Source organism: Platichthys flesus, chromosome 20 (assembly GCF_949316205.1).
Source record: "Platichthys flesus chromosome 20, fPlaFle2.1, whole genome shotgun sequence".
Lineage (NCBI taxonomy): Eukaryota > Metazoa > Chordata > Actinopteri > Pleuronectiformes > Pleuronectidae > Platichthys > Platichthys flesus.
The window spans coordinates 8,411,032-8,427,979 of record NC_084964.1 but is presented as its reverse complement, the minus strand read 5'-3'; the positions used below and the strand labels follow the sequence as shown (position 1 = coordinate 8,427,979).

The 16,948-nt window shown below is 42.5% G+C and overlaps 3 protein-coding genes and 1 non-coding gene across 5 annotated transcripts in view; all 4 read right to left on the bottom strand.

Moving 5' to 3' along the window:
* Window positions 1-6,912, bottom strand: part of snx29 (sorting nexin 29) — a 130,818-nt gene extending 123,906 nt beyond the window's left edge. Inside the window, exons 1-6 of one of the 2 annotated variants that reach the window (XM_062414361.1) lie at window positions 6,491-6,912; window positions 5,556-5,620; window positions 4,320-4,372; window positions 2,898-3,022; window positions 932-1,112; window positions 689-759 (exon numbers count right to left, since the gene is read on the bottom strand). In XM_062414361.1, the coding sequence (XP_062270345.1) occupies window positions 689-759; window positions 932-1,112; window positions 2,898-3,022; window positions 4,320-4,372; window positions 5,556-5,620; window positions 6,491-6,521 (526 nt within the window). In that variant the 5' untranslated portion in view covers window positions 6,522-6,912. The remainder of the gene's footprint in view (window positions 1-688; window positions 760-931; window positions 1,113-2,897; window positions 3,023-4,319; window positions 4,373-5,555; window positions 5,621-6,490) is intronic. The other variant, XM_062414362.1, reaches the window with a different exon arrangement.
* An 884-nt stretch (window positions 6,913-7,796) lies between these two features.
* Window positions 7,797-9,362, bottom strand: LOC133931666 (transmembrane protein 238-like). Its single transcript, XM_062378599.1, has one exon. It carries the CDS (start codon window positions 9,254-9,256, stop codon window positions 8,819-8,821), a length of 438 nt encoding a protein of 145 aa, XP_062234583.1. The 5' UTR covers window positions 9,257-9,362; the 3' UTR covers window positions 7,797-8,818.
* Window positions 9,363-12,271: 2,909 nt separating this feature from the next.
* Window positions 12,272-16,588, bottom strand: rsl1d1 (ribosomal L1 domain containing 1). Its single transcript, XM_062378666.1, has 9 exons — window positions 16,487-16,588; window positions 16,083-16,222; window positions 15,859-15,997; window positions 15,143-15,291; window positions 14,231-14,332; window positions 13,768-13,861; window positions 12,925-13,056; window positions 12,685-12,834; window positions 12,272-12,589 (listed from the first exon to the last, which is right to left on the bottom strand). Exons 1-9 carry the CDS (start codon window positions 16,523-16,525, stop codon window positions 12,422-12,424), a joined length of 1,113 nt encoding a protein of 370 aa, XP_062234650.1. The 5' UTR covers window positions 16,526-16,588; the 3' UTR covers window positions 12,272-12,421.
* Window positions 13,978-14,108, bottom strand: LOC133932003 (small nucleolar RNA SNORA55). The gene has a single exon (XR_009911941.1). It is a non-coding gene; the product is annotated as a small nucleolar RNA SNORA55 (small nucleolar RNA).
* Window positions 16,589-16,948: the final 360 nt, after the last annotated feature.

Genomic DNA, 16,948 nt, shown 5'->3' with positions numbered 1-16,948 from the left:
ACTTTGCTGATCTTCGATTTCTTATCATTAGAGGGGCAAAACAAAAAGGCGTGGTACCAGAAGACCATGAAAGACAAAAGTCTAATATGTCTGGTGGCCACTGGAGGACATTTCAGAGTCAGAATGTCAGCTTGGTTCACCTTTCATCAATTTTAAGCAAACTTTACTAGCTTCAGGAACTGTTGCTACCTTTACCTTCACTAAGGAGGTTGTTCAAACTCTATCCATTTGCCTGCTATTTGGTTTATTTGTTTCCTGTCAGCAGGATTACACAAAACTAAAGATCAGATTTAAACTGGTTCCCAACAAGGAACCAGTTTAACTTTGGCATGGACCTGGAGAAAGGGGCGGGGCCAGGATTTTAATTTGTCACTTTGCAGCATTGGCTATATGCATACTGGATGTGCTTGAGTGTTGTTCTGGTATGCAACTGCTTTTGTTGGCATACTAACATGCTAACATACACAGTGTGATAGCATGCTGAATTTTAGCATGTAAAATGCTACTTAAAACGCTAACAAAGCTGTATTTGCATAACCTGCAACATTAGCCTGTTAAAGATAATTATTATATAATATATAAGACTATAGGTCCAATGGAGCAAGATGGCAGTGTTCATATCCTGGGTATTTTGGCTTCATTTCTAGATAGTGGGAGGACACAGTCTATGCTAATGACACAAACTGACCTGCAGCCATGGTGGGGAGCATACTTGCTCTCTCTTCATCAAGAATAAAAGCCCCTTCTTCATAGTAAGTTCTGGAAGAGAGGTGACAGTACATCTAATCAACACAAAAAGAGGAAATCCCTGCATACCAGTTGTAAACAGCACAAATGTAATACAATGAATATTGCTATGCAAGTTTTGCAATCCCAAAAACATTTCCTTTAAATATAAAAACATAAACACACACAGAGCAGCAGTACTAACCCCAGACGTGGGCGGTCAGCCAGCAGTGTGTGCAGGTAGCGCTCCAGCGAGTGTTCGTTGAGGGCACAGCGCAGCCACGCACGACCCCGACCCAGCTCGGAGGAAATGTGACGCAGCGAGTAGAACCGCTGGAGCTCGTGGCGGTTCAGGTGCTCCTTCACGTAAAACCAGAACGTCAACTCTGGTGGTGGACGAAGAGCAAAAAAAAAAGACACGAGGAGAGGGTGAAAAAGGAGACGAGGCAATGGGAGGTGAAAGGTGGCGTGGTGGGGCATGAAGAGGAGGAAACGAGGGTGATAAGGATGATGAAGAGTTAGAGAGGTGCAAAAGAAAGGAAGAACAGAGGATGCAAAGGTGAAACAAGGTGAGACAAAGAAGGGAAGAAGAAGTTTTTCCTCGTTTGTGAAAAAGAACCGTTCTTGAGTTACACAAAGGGTCAAACACTTCTGGAGTCCTGAGAGTCGACACATCCTCGCTCTCTCATTAAAAAATACCCACAGTTTCTGGCAGGCCGCTCCATCCTCACTTCCCACCTGTCACCTCCCCATATTTCACACTGACCTCACAGTTTTATTATTTTCCATAACAAAGAGAAGAAGAGATCAAATGACCTATGAGGGTGTTTCCATATAAAGTTTTCTAAGGTGGGGTGCAGTAATTAATAGGAACGAGAGTTTCGCTTCTTTTCCGCATATAATGAGCGTGTGACCCCAGACCACTGTGTTCAAATGACGTCTGCTTATTTCTGGCTTTAAGGACTCGGCTTCGTTAATGAGATGCAAATCCACGAGTTCAGCCACAATCCTTTCTTGTAATTGACTGTGAAATACGGGGGACTTCAGATATGCTAATGGTTATGGGGTGGCGGCCGTTACAGAAGTCATGCATTTCTGCTGCAAACGTGGATTTAATAACCACAGGGTTGTTCAGTGTGACAAAGTAGAAACAATTTAGCAAAGTGTGAAACTAATGATTCTCTGTATGTGAAAAGGGACGCTCAAAAGTGAAGCCAAACGGCTCGACCGCCCTCTGGTGGCTGGCTGCAGTAACAATACATCAAATACGTTTTTATCAAAGTTGGTTTCCGTCATTACAGCTCGTTCTTATCACACTGATTTATGTTTATATTTTTTACCTTGTTGATTTCATTAGTTATTTGATGCTATAAAAACTATACTGAGACTGACTCGTGTATTGGTGGGACTTCAATACCTCGGGGAGCATAAAGGGATAAAGTAGGAGAATCTCTCAAATAAAAAAATAGGGTAGATGATTTTTACTTTATAAGAGTATTGTGTTTTGTTAATGCTGTCTCAGGTTCCAAGACTTTTAATCACAAATTATCCTTCAATTACACTACAAAGAAACAGCCTAGGTTATTTTACTTTAGGGCAGCACCTTTGCACAAACTAGAAATTTACCAGATATCTTTTTTTGGTACCTGCTAATTTTTCATTCCCCTGTACGTCCACATGATGCTATCTGCAGTTTGGGATCTTGACTGCAATAACAGATAAACACAGTTTGTGGGTTTGAACAAGGCTGGAATACATGGCATTCATTTATGATGAGAAACTGGCAACGTTCTGCAAATCTTTGGACTTTTTTAGGACTGTGGTACTGACCACTGCAGAGAGAGACAGCGGTTTGACAGGGTAGCAGAGATCAACCAGCGTGTGACTCTTTAAATTGTACTTCCTCTCTGTAGTCTAATCATCTGGTCTCACAGCAAGGTGGCAATTATCCTGCAGCTCGAAGCTTCGCACTGATTCATCTGCTTCCTCAAACCCTTCATGACAAGCTGCCCTCTGGCAAGGTTACAGCTTTCTCTGGTCTCCCTTTCTCCCCTCAAGACAGAGGCTAGAGGTTGATGTTAAGTGTCTCCCCTGATTTTCGACTTAAGACCAGAGTTTAACAAACTGTGGCTCATCCTGCAGCGAAGCACACGGCCCGTGGAGGATCGTACCTGCTTCGGCCTTGCTGCTGAAGCCCGCAGCCTGCTTGAGTGCGGCGGCGGTGAGGGCCAGACCTCTGCTCTTCCTCAGGCCGTGCTGCAGCACCGCTTCAAACTGTGCGCACAGACAGATCACTCTGCAGGGGAAAAGAGTAGAGGAGGGGGTTTGTTATTCAGTCATACCTTTAACCCTTAAAGATCCAGTGGTAGGAAGGAGTGTGTCCACAGCTTGTGTTTACAGATGCCATTTAAAGCTCCATTAGTCATAGAATTGGCCGGGGAGGATGTTCCTGATGGTCTTTTGAAATAGATGTTTAAAAATAAACTGCAGATGCCATGATTTAGTTCGGACTAACCACAGGAAGTACACCTGCACACACATAAATTCTCTATCTGCACATGTAGCCCTCTCTCTCATAGGGAATTGATTTAGATGATTTGGGCCCTTACAAGGTGCCTAGTGGGTAGTGGATTTATTTTCAGATCAAATCAAGAGGATGTCAACAAACACAGAGTTAAAAAACGGTCAAAATTATTTTCATATGTTTCCATTCTGCACAGTTAAATAATTTAAATTGCCACAAAGAGATCTATAATCAACATTTTCTGGCCACAACAGATTAATAAGTCAATTTTGAATTGTAATTATTAAAGATACAAACTACTGTGAGCTCTAACAAAAATCAAATATGAAATGAAACTTTGATGATGATGATGATGATGTATCACTGTAGTCCTATGAAGAACACTTGGTAAACCATTTTTGTTTATATATAAACCTTATTTTACTCGTCTTGCATTTCATAAAATAAACCTACAAAATGTAACTTTGGCCACTAGGGGTCTCTCAATCAACACGAAAGCAAAACAACTGGTTAGATGATAACATGAAGCAGTGTGGGATCATGGGAGTTGCTGTCAGTGATATTTATACCTAACGTGACTCAGGCACAATAAATGTTCACAGATGAGGTCAAGGTCAATTGTTTTTACATAATGAGGCAAACAGCAGTGAATAATTGTGATCTATTACGAGACACCGATACAACCGTTAACTTATATAAACTTGAGAATTTCTTGGAGAATGAACATTGTTGATATTGTACACAAGTCAACAAAATATTTAACATAAGTCTAATCGTTTTTAGACATTTCGTTCCACATTATTTCATTCTTTTTATTTTTCTTGTTGCTTAGAAGTAATAAAATAAACTGTATCAACTTCAGACATTCTCCATTTTCTGTTTTGTTTTGTTGAGACGGTGATCCTCGAGCTGGGCACATTTTCCAGATCACTGCACAGAAGAGGCTGCAGCCGCAGCAAGTGCAAACATGTACTGGACCTGCATACGTGAACCAAACAGCCCCCTGCGTTTGCTGAGGAGATTCAGATACAAGCCACTGAACTTCTCGGAAACAGGCCGCTTCTCTCACCTGCTGTCTGAGTCGGTGGCGATCTCTTTCCTTCCTCCAAAGCGAATTTGACACTGAGAAGAGATGGGGGGGGGGGGATATTAGACGCTGCCCAAGAAACAGCTCATTCTTCAGCGTTCAAACCCAGAGCCCAATGAACACATGTCTTATATTTCAGGGGTCCTGAAGTAACCACAAACAAACACTGTATTTTGTTTGTATAATATGACTCAACCAGTAGTCTTCAGAGAACAGACTAAAGGATTCCTTCTCCAATTCCATAAAACAATATTTATTTATAAGACAGTCAAACATGTCTTCATCTACAGTCATGCTTATGATGTTTCTAACACTGAATAAGAAAAGTCAGAATCAAGATAAAAAACTAGCCTTCATGGCTAAATATACTTTAAATTGACCATGTGTTAAGACCTGTATAAACAGTCTATGGTTAAGACCTATGGACACATGTTAATGTATGTGCATTGTCCCTTTTTAATAAATAAACATAAATATAAAGATTAAACAAAAGAACTGATCTCACTTTCAAAAGATGACCAGTATAAGATTTGTTTTTCTTCCCAACCGAGCAGCAGAAGCATCAACACCTGAATAAATGTCCCTAAACTTATACCATGATACAGGTTGGCAGAAACTTAGGGGTTTCCTTATTACTCTTTATGTCTAATATGCAGCTCTGATCTCAGTCACTGTTTGAACCAACATGTCATGCAGATCCAGACGAGACCTGATACCTGCACTTCCTACTCTCTCTTTCTCTCTATGTATGAGGAAAGGTCAACACATCAGACTGCTTGAATTCAACCATTTATTTGGCTTGATAGGTCTACCAAACATTTTTGCACTTTATTCAAAAGAAGATGAAGTTTGCAAAGTGGCACATCTGGATCAGCCTTACTAAATGTTATTGTTTACTCTGTGGTAGATAAGGGAAGTAAAGGTTTTAAGTAATCATCCATTTCCACATTTCAAAGAAATATGTCACTGAACTAATAAGTCGTGCTTTTAAATGTGGAACTATTTCTAAATCATGCAGACGCAGATATACGTTTATGGAAGTGGAACTGTTGCTTTCTCTGCATGTTCACTTCTAAACAACAACATTGATTGAAAGCAGAAAGTGACCGATTTGAGTCGCTAATAAAAAAATCTATACACGCTTCCTTCTCCCTTTCAAGCTGCAGTACTGAATGTGGCCGTACGTGACTTTTAAGTGACTCAGACCGAGAAACTCACCTGTTTGACAGCGTCCAGCAGCCTCTCCAGGAGGTGCTGTCTCTTGGTATCACTCTGCTGAGGACCTGCAGCAGCGAAGACAAACACACACACACACACACACACACACACACACACACACACACACACACACACACACACACACGCACGCACACACACACACACAGGAAACAATACAAATGGGGTTTAAAGACAGATAAAGAAAATTACTGATGTGCACTGCACCCTTGATTTGTATCGATTCTGCATGTTCACAAGAAGAGGAAAGAAATTATATACTCTTTTAGTAAAACACAGTTTGTGTGTTTTGTTTATCAAGTATTTGTGATTCTCTGTTCATAAATCGTGTCTTACTACGGCATTTCTCTGATTCACATCTATGCTGTTATATATATTGTTATAAATGTTGTTTAACTCTGCCGGTCCAGTGGTGCAGATGGATCCTTACGTGACAAATCATCTCACTTTTGTTTTGCACCGCACAGAGTTCACTGACTCTTTGTAATATAAGTGATGAACTCTCAGCAATGATTTAAACCAAAGACCAAAGTCTCTGCAGGTCTTGAAGACATTATAAACTAACTCAAGTGAAAACATAGGATTAGGAGGATGTGGTGAAAACATAAATGTCCCTCGATAGAATAAAGGTTCTCGGGCTCTGTCATAAAGAGATGTGAACGTTTAGAACCCGAGAAAGAGTGTTTGAATGATGCTGAGAGGATTTTTATTTTCTCTATAAGAATATGAATGAATATGTAAGCTAGTAAAACACCGGAAATGCAGTCTGCAGGGTGTAAACATTGTGTGCTGACATTGCAGAGCCGGTTCTGAACCAGTCAGCAGGAAATCCCCCATGCCATCATGCATGACTGAAGCTGCTCTGCCGTGCACGGGCTCCACATGTCGTGTCTGTGTGGATGACAGTGAGATCTCACCGTTCATCGTGGCGTACAGAGTGTGTGACATCCAGGACACAGCTCGTGTGGTTCATCCCTCAGTCGCTTCGCTTCGCTCGGAGCTCAGGCTCGGCCGCGGACCGGGACCATGCTGCCGCCGTGGCCGAGCTGCACCCACCCTGGCGCGGCGTGTGGGACCGGATCTCCCTCGGGGAGCGCAGAGGCCTGCCGGTTGAGGAAGAGTGTGTCACGGTGTGGGATGAAGGAGCCGGAGAGAGAACAGAGAGCCGGTGAACTTCATGACGGTCACCCAGGCTGATGGTTGAGATCCAGCAGTGTGTGTGTGTGAGGCGAGGAGCTGCGGAAACACACACACACACCAGCTGATCGCAGGTTAGAGCCTGAAACACAGAGGGGCACAGAGAAGCGGACACTGAGCTGTGTCAGGGTCACATGACCAAACACATGATGTCATATGACATCTGCGGCAGGACGGGAGTTGTAGTCTTTTTCTGTAATAGAGGTTCGGGACTACAGATTTCTTTATTTACTACAGCAGTAATAATACGATTAATTGATTAAAAAATTGGAAAAAATACTCATCTCATCTCATCTCATCAAAAAATACTATTTACAAATAATATATACAATAATGCAACAATAATTAAAAACAATTACATTTAAAAATATATTATTATTATTATTATTATTGTACTTGGAGAGAACAGAGAGAGAGAATTAATAATAATTTGACATATTTTGTTATTCTCGTTATTTATTTGCTTTGTATAAACACACGCATATACGGAAGAAGAATAGTCTTATATAATCGTCCCCTCTTTCACAAGACATTAATTAACAAGGTAACTAATAAAACATTTAAATAGCTGCAGGCCAACACAGCCCCCACATCCCTCTATTAGGTCCTAAGTTACAAATCATTTTATACCATTCAAATAAGCTCGCAAAAAATGATTTACCTCACACAAAAACAACACAGAACCATACCTAACTAAAGCACTTCATTGTATTTCCTCGACATACTGGCTTTAATAGTTTTGTTTTTTTTTTCAGATATGTTCGTCTTAGATTTGTCAGTGACTTTGTTGAGATTGTTCATTAAACTGATTCCTTTTGCTGTAATGCAACGTTACATAAATTTGGTTCTGAATCTCGTTTTTTTATTATTGTTAGTAGTAGTAGTCTCCATGTTTCATCTATGTCTAAAACTTTACTTTGTTTCACATCATTGATCTGTAAACTTCTCTGTGACTTTAGAATATTACATTGTGGTTTGACAAACAATCAAACAAAAAATAGAGCAGGAAATTGATTAAGGCCGCCCCCTTTTTATACAGCTTTTATTTTTTTATTTTAATTATTAAATTTATTTTCATTCAGTTATAAATTAGAGAGCAAAACCGCTTTATTGCAACAGTGAATGTACAGGACCCAAGCATTAAAATAATAAAGTACTTTTAGTTCATCCATTCACTGGATTGGCCGGAATCCGGAGCTCCTATCTTTGTAATTTACAACATATTATAAAAGGAGAAGATAGAGGACTTAGATGCCCGACCCTTGTTACTCTTGCTTTAATATCAGCACCTCTGCTTCTGAGGCCTCATTCCGATGCTTAACATCAACTCAGGCTACTATTACAGTCCATCAGGTCTACTACAGCTGATGTACCTTAACTAGAGGATCGATAAGAGGTCACCTCCTCTTTGTTGACAAAATGTATTGATCTGAAGCACACACTGTTTCTATGTTATAACTGCATGAGGCTGTAAATGCCTCATCTCAGCCCCATAATCAGCTTTTTACTGGCACCTCAAGTATTTAGTAGAGGAAGGTGTTACCGTTACACAACCATCGTTCTTACTCTTAAAAAAGCATGTTCAATGGTCTTTAATGAAAGGAAAATAATGATCACAAAAAAGTTAAATCATCACTATTAAACTCTTGAAACCTCCTGGAACTTTTAAGTGAAGTTACAGAAGGCTGATGTTTTTTTAAACCGTAACTGTATTTCATCTGTTTGACAGTTGATACAATAGAGATGATGACATTTTCCTCAAATAAATAAGCAGAACCTCGTCAAAGTCTGTGATCAACCAAACCCGACTTATAACAACATTAGTGACAGATTAGAAAGCTGCAGCGACTGAATCAGAGTAACAGTGTGCAAAGTTTTCCTCTTATCAGCGAGATAAGAAGATGTGGATCTTATCTAGACAAGACTTCAGTGCTGTATAATCATTACTGGAGTAAACACAGAAACACTTTCAGCAAAATAAACAGACGAGCGGGTGAAACAAACATAAAGATCCAAGTTCATTGTCTCTGCGGCCGGCATGGGTGAGTTCATATGGCCAGTGTCTCTATCTGGAGCTCTTTTGGTGTTGAGGTGATGGTGTTGTCGAAAATAGTGGAGAGCCCCACGTCTGTGTTCCGGCCGCTCCTCCTGAGAGAGTTCCTGAAGCGGCTGGACATGCGCCTCACCGCCCGGCTCAGTCCCCGGTTCCTCAGCTTGATCAGGCCCACGTCATCCTCCAGCTCCTCGGGCGGCACGTCGATGTTGCCAGAGTACCAGAACACCCACCAGATCAGGCTGAGGAAGAGGACCAGGGCCCCGGCGTAGACGAACAGGTCGTGGACCACCAGCCCTCCGAACACCCCCACCATCATGATTAACACGCCGAGTATGTCGTGGGCCACGGCGAACCAGAAGGAGCACTTGCAGCGGCCGACTCCCTGGTAGGTCGTCTCCGTGACGGGCTCGACCTGTACAGATGTTGACATGGTGGCAGTGGAGGTCCTCCGAAACCAGAATCCAGATGTCTGAGGCAGCAGGTGCAGGACAGTGAGGTGTGTGTGATCCTGCGTGACTGACAGAAACAAATAAAATGACCTGCAGCAACACTGGTCAAAGTACAATTTACACAAGCGGTTATCAGCACCAGCTCTGCGACTGCATTGGACGTTTCGAGGTTGCGTTATCGGTGAAAATAACAGTGTGACAACTTTCACATCAAGGAGTCATGACCATCTTCTAAAAGGTTCATCCTTGGGGCTTGAACCATCTCCGCCTCAGCTTCTTCTCCAGTATAGGGATCCACACCAGGCCCATCACATCAAACATCACCCTGAAGGTCAAGCAGTCCGAGGCCACAGAGCGGGGGGCCTCAGTCACAACTGCATTAGACATCAAAGATTCCATCACTATGATGAGCCTGTCGGGGTAGAGCACCATTCTGAAGCCAGAGCTGAGCCTGGGTGAGGGTCTGGACATAGGCATCGACCCAAATCTGGAAATTTTGTCTCTCAAGCTACATCCACTGTTGCTTCGTTCACCCTCCGCTCTCAGAATATTTAACACATGAACTATAGAAATATCAGCCACAAACATCCACAGCTCCCTCAACTTTCATCATGACTTCATATCAGTCCATATACAGTATGTGGGTCAGTCCCATCTTCTGGTCCGGTTCAAGCCCCCAGGCTGAACCCTTTCCGCCTCTGCTTCTCCTTCAATACGGGGATCCACACGAGGCCCATCACTACAAACATCAGCCCGATGGTCACACAGGCCGAGGCCACGGAACGGGGGCCTTCAGTCACCCCCGTCGACTGGAGCAGGAGGAGGAGTCCGCCAGCAGCCGACATCAGAGATCCCATCACCAACACTATGATGGGCTTGTGGAGGTAAGACCACCCCAGAGCCGGAGAGGAGCCCGAGTGAGGCTCCGGACCTGGACAGAGGCTTTGACCCCCATCTTGATATGAAGTTTCTCCAGTTAATTCCATGGTTGTTTTCTTAAGTCCCCTGGTTTAACACATGAATAATAAAAATACCAGCCACTCTCGAGCCGTCTTGTTTGTTCAGTCCTGATCAGGAGCTCCATCACCTGTATGATCAACCTGTCTGCATGATGCGTCTCTTGTTCTCCCGTGAACACCCTGTAATCCCAGATGCTCCACCCCACCCACCCAGCAGAGGATGAATAGACAGCCCCAGCCCCCCTGTTGACAACAATGTCATCACCACTGATTGGCCCGTCACCCCTCACCTTGTTACATGACACCTCGTGCTCTATGTTCAATCGAGGAAAAAATATAAATCCTTCAGCATTCAACTCAGAGGGCATTTAAGTGTGTCATTTTCTGGATGCAATTATGTCCACATAGAATTATTGCATACCAGAAGCAGGCAGCAGCTGCACAGTCCCATCAACAATAGACATGTCACCTGATACAGCAGCAGACATACATGCACAGCTCTACCGTGAGCAAACACTTCTCCAGGCTCATGCATGACACAGCACACAAAAGATGTATCAACAGTTCAAGTTGCACAGCCAACATACAGTATGAAGGCTAAAATAACTCTGTGATCTCATGATGAAACCGAACCTGAAAACAATCATGTCATTGTTTTAATTAACTAATTAACCTCTTTATCCAGAAATATGTATCAAATTGTGAAAAAGAAGCTCATTACAATACACTGTGTATAATATAAATATTGAATTCATTATCAAAATAGGGCTACAACTACTACAAATTAAGATATCAATTAATCCAAGTAATTTTTTCAATGAATTAATTGTTTGGGTTATGAATCATCCAAAATAAGTTTTAACATTGCTCATTAGTGTCCTAGATGATCAGTTCAAAAACATCTGGTCTGCACTCAAATAGATAGAAACAGAAAAAGTTGATAAATACCTGCAGCAATCACTGCATTGTGAAAATAGTAATTTATAGACTGGACCAGCAGCTGCAGCTCTAAATGAAAAAGCAAAAAGAGGGACACAAACCCTCAAAATCTGACCATGGGTCAGGTCCAGCGGGTCGTTCACTAACTTGAAGGTCGGTGGTTAGATCCCCCCCGGTTCCTCCAGCATGTGGTGGCGCTATATGAATCTGAGTGAATATAACTGGTAGTGTAAAGCACCTGGAGTCGTTGCTAAGACCAGACAAATTTGATGTATATAAGGCCCATTACTCGCTAAAGTGTTGTTTTCAAGATTGAACTGTGTGAATCAGTTTTCTCTTTTTGTCTGAAAGGTGGAACTATACCATGAGAATGAAGACTTTTCAATCTGTCATTCACAAAGAAGCACTGCAACCAAACACTGTATAAAGCTGCAATTTATACATATTCTTTGGCCAAATAGATTATACATCCAACCCCTGACAGAATTTGGAAATGAAATAGTTTAATGTACTGATCTATAAACAGTTTTGAGCATTTTCCAATTTTGCAAAAGCTTTAACACATTTTTCCATTTAGTTAACATGTTAAGTCAGGGCTTTGGTTGTCAAGCAGTTGGTAACTGTTGTATGTTGTCACAAAATACTGTAAAAAAAATCATTAGACTCCATAATGCAATTAAGACCTATAGACTTCTCCATAATGTGACCAAGGTCAGAACACTCCAGGTGTTAATTCTATTATTCAGAGTATGACCTTGTTCAGTTTAAGGTATTCAGACTTCAAGCTTTAATGAAAAGTGTCACTGAGACTTCTGAACTGATCTGGTTGATTTCAGAGTTTTGTCATCCTCATCGTCCACAGCGCGTCTCATTCTGGGCTGCCATGCAAAATTCAAATAGAATTTGGTTGCCGAGCTGATGCTGCGAGATGTATGAAGATAAATTACACGCTTCATGCCAGCACGAGCGGCAGCAACTGGTCCCAGTATGTCCCTGGGGTTGTCCCTGTTAACGCCTCTAGTGTGTATGATTGGCTCACTGTTTTCCCCAGTGGACCACGCCCATGACCCAATGTTACAAAAACACAGCCAAAGACCATTTCAGATAACAAACTTTATAATCCGGTTCACTCTAGCAAAAAAGACAAACAGAATTAGAATACAGACCAGTCTCTGAATCATCACCTCCTGTATAACTGTCAAACGTCCGTGTTTTGAGGGTAATTTACAAAAACATTCTCTGGTGGACTCATTTCCCTCTAATCCCTTTTCTTTTCCCTCTGAACTCGGGCTTGCCGCCCGTCTTTCTCTGTCTGCCCTGCGCTTTTCTGCCAGGCGCTTTTCTGCCCGGCGATTTTCTTCCTTTCTTCATAGCGGGTCTGGGAGATTTCCCCAACGGCATCTTTTTCAGCGGCTTCTACAAAACAAACAGACGAAACGAGCAGGTGCTTCATCAGTTATAACATTCAGAAGTTAATGTTTTTTAAAATCCAGCCCCTGAACAGTACTGACCTCCAGTTTAGGCTTCTTGGTTGGTGTTTCAATGGGAACCAGCTGTGGGATTTCTTCCTCCCCCTCCTTGTTCCCCTCTGTGGTCGCATCTGTCTGCTTTGTGCCGCCCTTCTGTTTTCTCTTTGTCTGCTTTTTAGCTGCTGCTCCTCTCTGACATTCACAAACACACACACGCTGGTTATATCTCTCTCGTTTCAGCTCTGGCACAAGACGTAGACTGGAGGATAAACTTGTTCTCACCGGTTTCTTTGGAGTCTCTCCATCCTTCTCTGCCTGCTGCAGCACGCTGATGTGTGTGAGGTCAGAGGTGAAGATGGGCAGCGCCACTGACGATTGACTTTTCAAATGGATGATCTTCATCATTGGTCCTTTCTGCAAAAGCAATGAAAGAATGAGTCAAAACAAAGTGGTAACCCGCTGTGACATGTCACACATTGGTCAATGAGCTGCCGATTTGAAGGAATTCTGCATTTTGTCCAGCGCAATCTTTGAGACCAGAAGTGACCATATTTGGAGGAGCCTGACTGTGAGCTCAGGTACCCTGCACCTCCACCTACAAAGTATCCAAACCTCTGCATAACATACTTTTGTGTCTATTTGACTCTAAATGGGACCATCATTTACTAAATAAACATCATGCTGTGGTGTATAAGACTTGAAACTCCTGATTGAGATTATATGCTCCTTATGAAAATGTTTATTGATGTATAAGTAGGTTCATTTTCTTAAAGACATTTTTCAAACAAACAAACCCTCTACTGGTCATTTGCGAAAAATCTGATTTTAGGCACTTCACTTTCACACAGCCAAACCGATTAGATATCATTTCCATGTTAGTCTTTAAAGAATCTGTGTTGACATCCTAGAATGTGTATTGTTCAGAGAGAAGGACAACACATGGATACACAAACAATCAACACATACCTCAACATTTTGAAATGCGTAATATTTTAACATACTAGTGACTTTTTAAAGAGACACATTTTTAGACCCTGCAGAGACCACTACTCAGTCCCTAACGTCCAACTGGCTTGACCGACCCTGATGAAAACCAAGGACAGCTCTCTGGCTGAACAGACTCACCATACGGATTTTGGCCACAATTGTTTTGACAGCAGCCTCGATGTTCTCTGTCACCTCGTCTGCCGTCATGCTGGAGTGAGCAATGCGAACCATACTGCAACACAGGACAACCACAGGGTTAAACTGGGACATTTTATAAGTGACAGTGGGATAAGCACGTGCAATAGGATGCGGTTATTATCCTATCTGACGTGAGCTCGAGAGGAAATATTGTGTATCAAAGCTGTAGAGACGGGCTCCACGGGACGAGGAAGACCATCTGGTTATACGTTGCGTCTCTATGGCACCCGCGTGACCCGTGTCAAACACTGCACAGAATCGACAGGGTTGCTATGAGGTGCTGCGGATTCTACTGCCGGACGACATTCTGACAACCTTCAGAACACAGACTCTGGTCTGCTTCCTTGAAGAAGCGACACTGAGGTTAAACGTGCAGATAAAGCTGATCAATCACTCGACTCACCAGCAGCTGCCTTTGTTGGTCACCTTCAGGTAGGTGCCCTGGATGAGGCTCTGGATGTCTCTGGCCAGATGTTTGCTCTGCAGGTCCACACACATTGGCTCCCTGGTAGATACACAAACAGAGGAACAATGTAGGAACTGATGCTACAGAACAAACTCATGCAGACATACAAAACACTAAGTATGCACAGAAGTACCTCAGTTTAGTACAAAATGTGAACTGATGCTTTAAAGAGAGCGTTTTATTGATCCATTAATCTAAGAGGAGGGTGATTATATCCTTTTAGTCATTAACAACTCAATTAGCAGGACATCATTATACTATAACTCACTAACAGTAGATATTGGCAGTTGCCTTTATAGAAACTGAATTTTCAAGACATTATCCATGAGTAACCCCCTCTGCTTCTCACATCCAGCCCCTCCAGAATATTTTCAGGAGTTCAGTGCATGTATATGTACGTACCCATCTGTACATGCATGTTAATGAGGCTTCTCTCAGGTATCTATGTTTTCCCCCTGTTAATAGGGTTTTTAGGGGTCGTTTTTCCTGACTCTTGCAGAGGGTTAGGAAAAAGAGGAGGCCGCACCCTGTTGAGACTTATGATACAAATTGGAATTCGTGAATAAGGGCTATACAATTAAAATTTGATTGATCACCTAAATGAGCTACATCAGGACATTTTCCACTACCTTGTGACAGACAATGTTTTATGATTCTCCTCAATTCAAGGTTTAATCCTTTAACCGGTAAAATTGACATTCTCCGTAGACTTTCTGTACTGGAGCAGTCAACTCTAAATTCAAACTGCAGAAAATACGGCATGTCAATAGCATCACGCAGTCTCCTATTTAAGAAAGAAAACTGGAATTTGATTATTTTGCAAGGTGTGAAAAACATGAGGGCTCTTACTTTTTCCTCTCGTAGAAATGTTTTCCGAGGTGGGACGGCAGCAGGCGCCGGATGCGGTCATCGGACAGAAACATGTCAAAGTTTCCCAACAGACGGCGCTTAGCTTCAAACGGTTTGTACTCTGTCTTCAGGACCTTGTAGGGAATGATCTGACAAAGATACAGAGATGCACGTGTTCAACATCATCAGGTTCAATTGTTGACTAATGCTCTGCCTGCAAGAATCATCAACAGATTTTAGATCTGGTAGGAACATCCATCCTGAGTGATTTGAACGCTAACAAATGCGTCCTGAGATCTGGTCACTCAAGCCACATTCAGAGGTGGTCTGGGATGCAAGGGGCCAGTGTGTTTTGGCAGGGTGAACGTTAACGCATCCAGGGCCACATCTGAAAAGAAGGACCACCTACGCAGCTGACGTCCTCTCAATGAACGTGTGTTGATCTGTTTGAGGCATCACCACAATATCAACACTGGCCACTACATTTGATTTTAATTTAGTTTTTCAAAATGGGTGATATAGTGGATCTGCACCTCGTTGACTTATTCAGCCGCCACAATTTGATCCTTACGAACAAAGGCAACGTTTGTGATTATTTGCATAGAGAGCCGGGAAGGGAGATCCTAAGTGGTCCCAGAAGACAACATCGGAACTCTGATCACCCAGGACATATGTTGACACCAGGTCTGAACAGCCGAACTCTGACAGGTGAATACCTCAGTTATCATCTTGATGCCCTTCTCCTCCAGCACCCGCTTGTAGAACCTCTGTGTCTGCTCGGAGGTCATGTTGGGCTCGTCTCTGGTGAAGAGGCAGACCTCCTCCGAGTCGGTGCGCTGACCATGGGGCAGAGGACTGAAGGCGAATGGAGAACACACATCAGTACCAGTGACAACAACGACAACAGCTACACAAAGAAGTTCCTGCGAGTGGGCCTCACATGCGGATGGTCTGCGCCTCCTTGGGGATCTTCCAGAAGGTGAGGAGCAGGCTGATGTGCTGGGTGTCGTCCAGCAGCAGAGAGTCCTTGGTGGACTTGGTTTGGAGGAAAGCCTGTAGAGCCTGAACGGCCTTTTTCACCTGAGCACAGACACACGACCTCCAGAGTTACAAACTAAAAAAAAAACACGACACGAAACCCCCAAACAAGCTCCAGCCGCCTGCTCCTCGTTCTGTGAGTTAGCTTCGAGGCTAAAGCAGTCACCAAACAAGCCGGATAATCCTACTTAGCTAATGGCTCCTGTCGACTAGTGACTATGTAATTCATCACAACCATCTTAACCTTTATTCGTCGTCATGTTCTGTAACAGGAGTTAAAATAGGCTGTGTAAAAAGACTTTTTACCTGGGTCCGGTCTAACGCTGCTTCTGGTTTGTCGGCCATGCTGCTTGCTTCACGTGTGAGCCGCCGCGCATGCGCAACCCGAAGGCGCAACGTCACACAATTCAAAACAAACTTTATTTGTAGTGAACATTCTGTAGAGCCACTCCTGATGATAAATGGTGTGTAAACATTAGGACTATGAAATGCAATAATAAACATTATTTATAATATTTATTCTGAAAGAATAAAACTCTAAATATATATATATAAATAAAAGTAAAAGAATCTTGCAACAATAATCCTTGATGTTGGAAACGTTTATTTTATCATCCTCTCACTCAGATTATATTCCAGGTAAATGTATTATTGATGTGAAGTGTAGAAATGTCATCACATATATTGGACACGTTGACAGTGGAGTTGACTTTAATCCATAAAAACAAATTCAACACATTGCATGATGGGAAATAATACCATTTCTTG

Coding starts and splice junctions, on each gene's coding strand:
- rsl1d1 (XM_062378666.1), bottom strand. CDS start 16,525: ATGGCCGACAAACCAGAAGCAGCGTTAGACCGGACCCAG. Junction 16,223..16,486: donor CAGCGTTAGACCGGACCCAG/GTAAAAAGTCTT, acceptor GTCTGTGCTCAG/GTGAAAAAGGCCGTTCAGGC. Junction 13,862..14,230: donor ACCAACAAAGGCAGCTGCTG/GTGAGTCGAGTG, acceptor CCTGTGTTGCAG/TATGGTTCGCATTGCTCACT.
- LOC133931666 (XM_062378599.1), bottom strand. CDS start 9,256: ATGTCAACATCTGTACAGGTCGAGCCCGTCACGGAGACGACCTACCAG.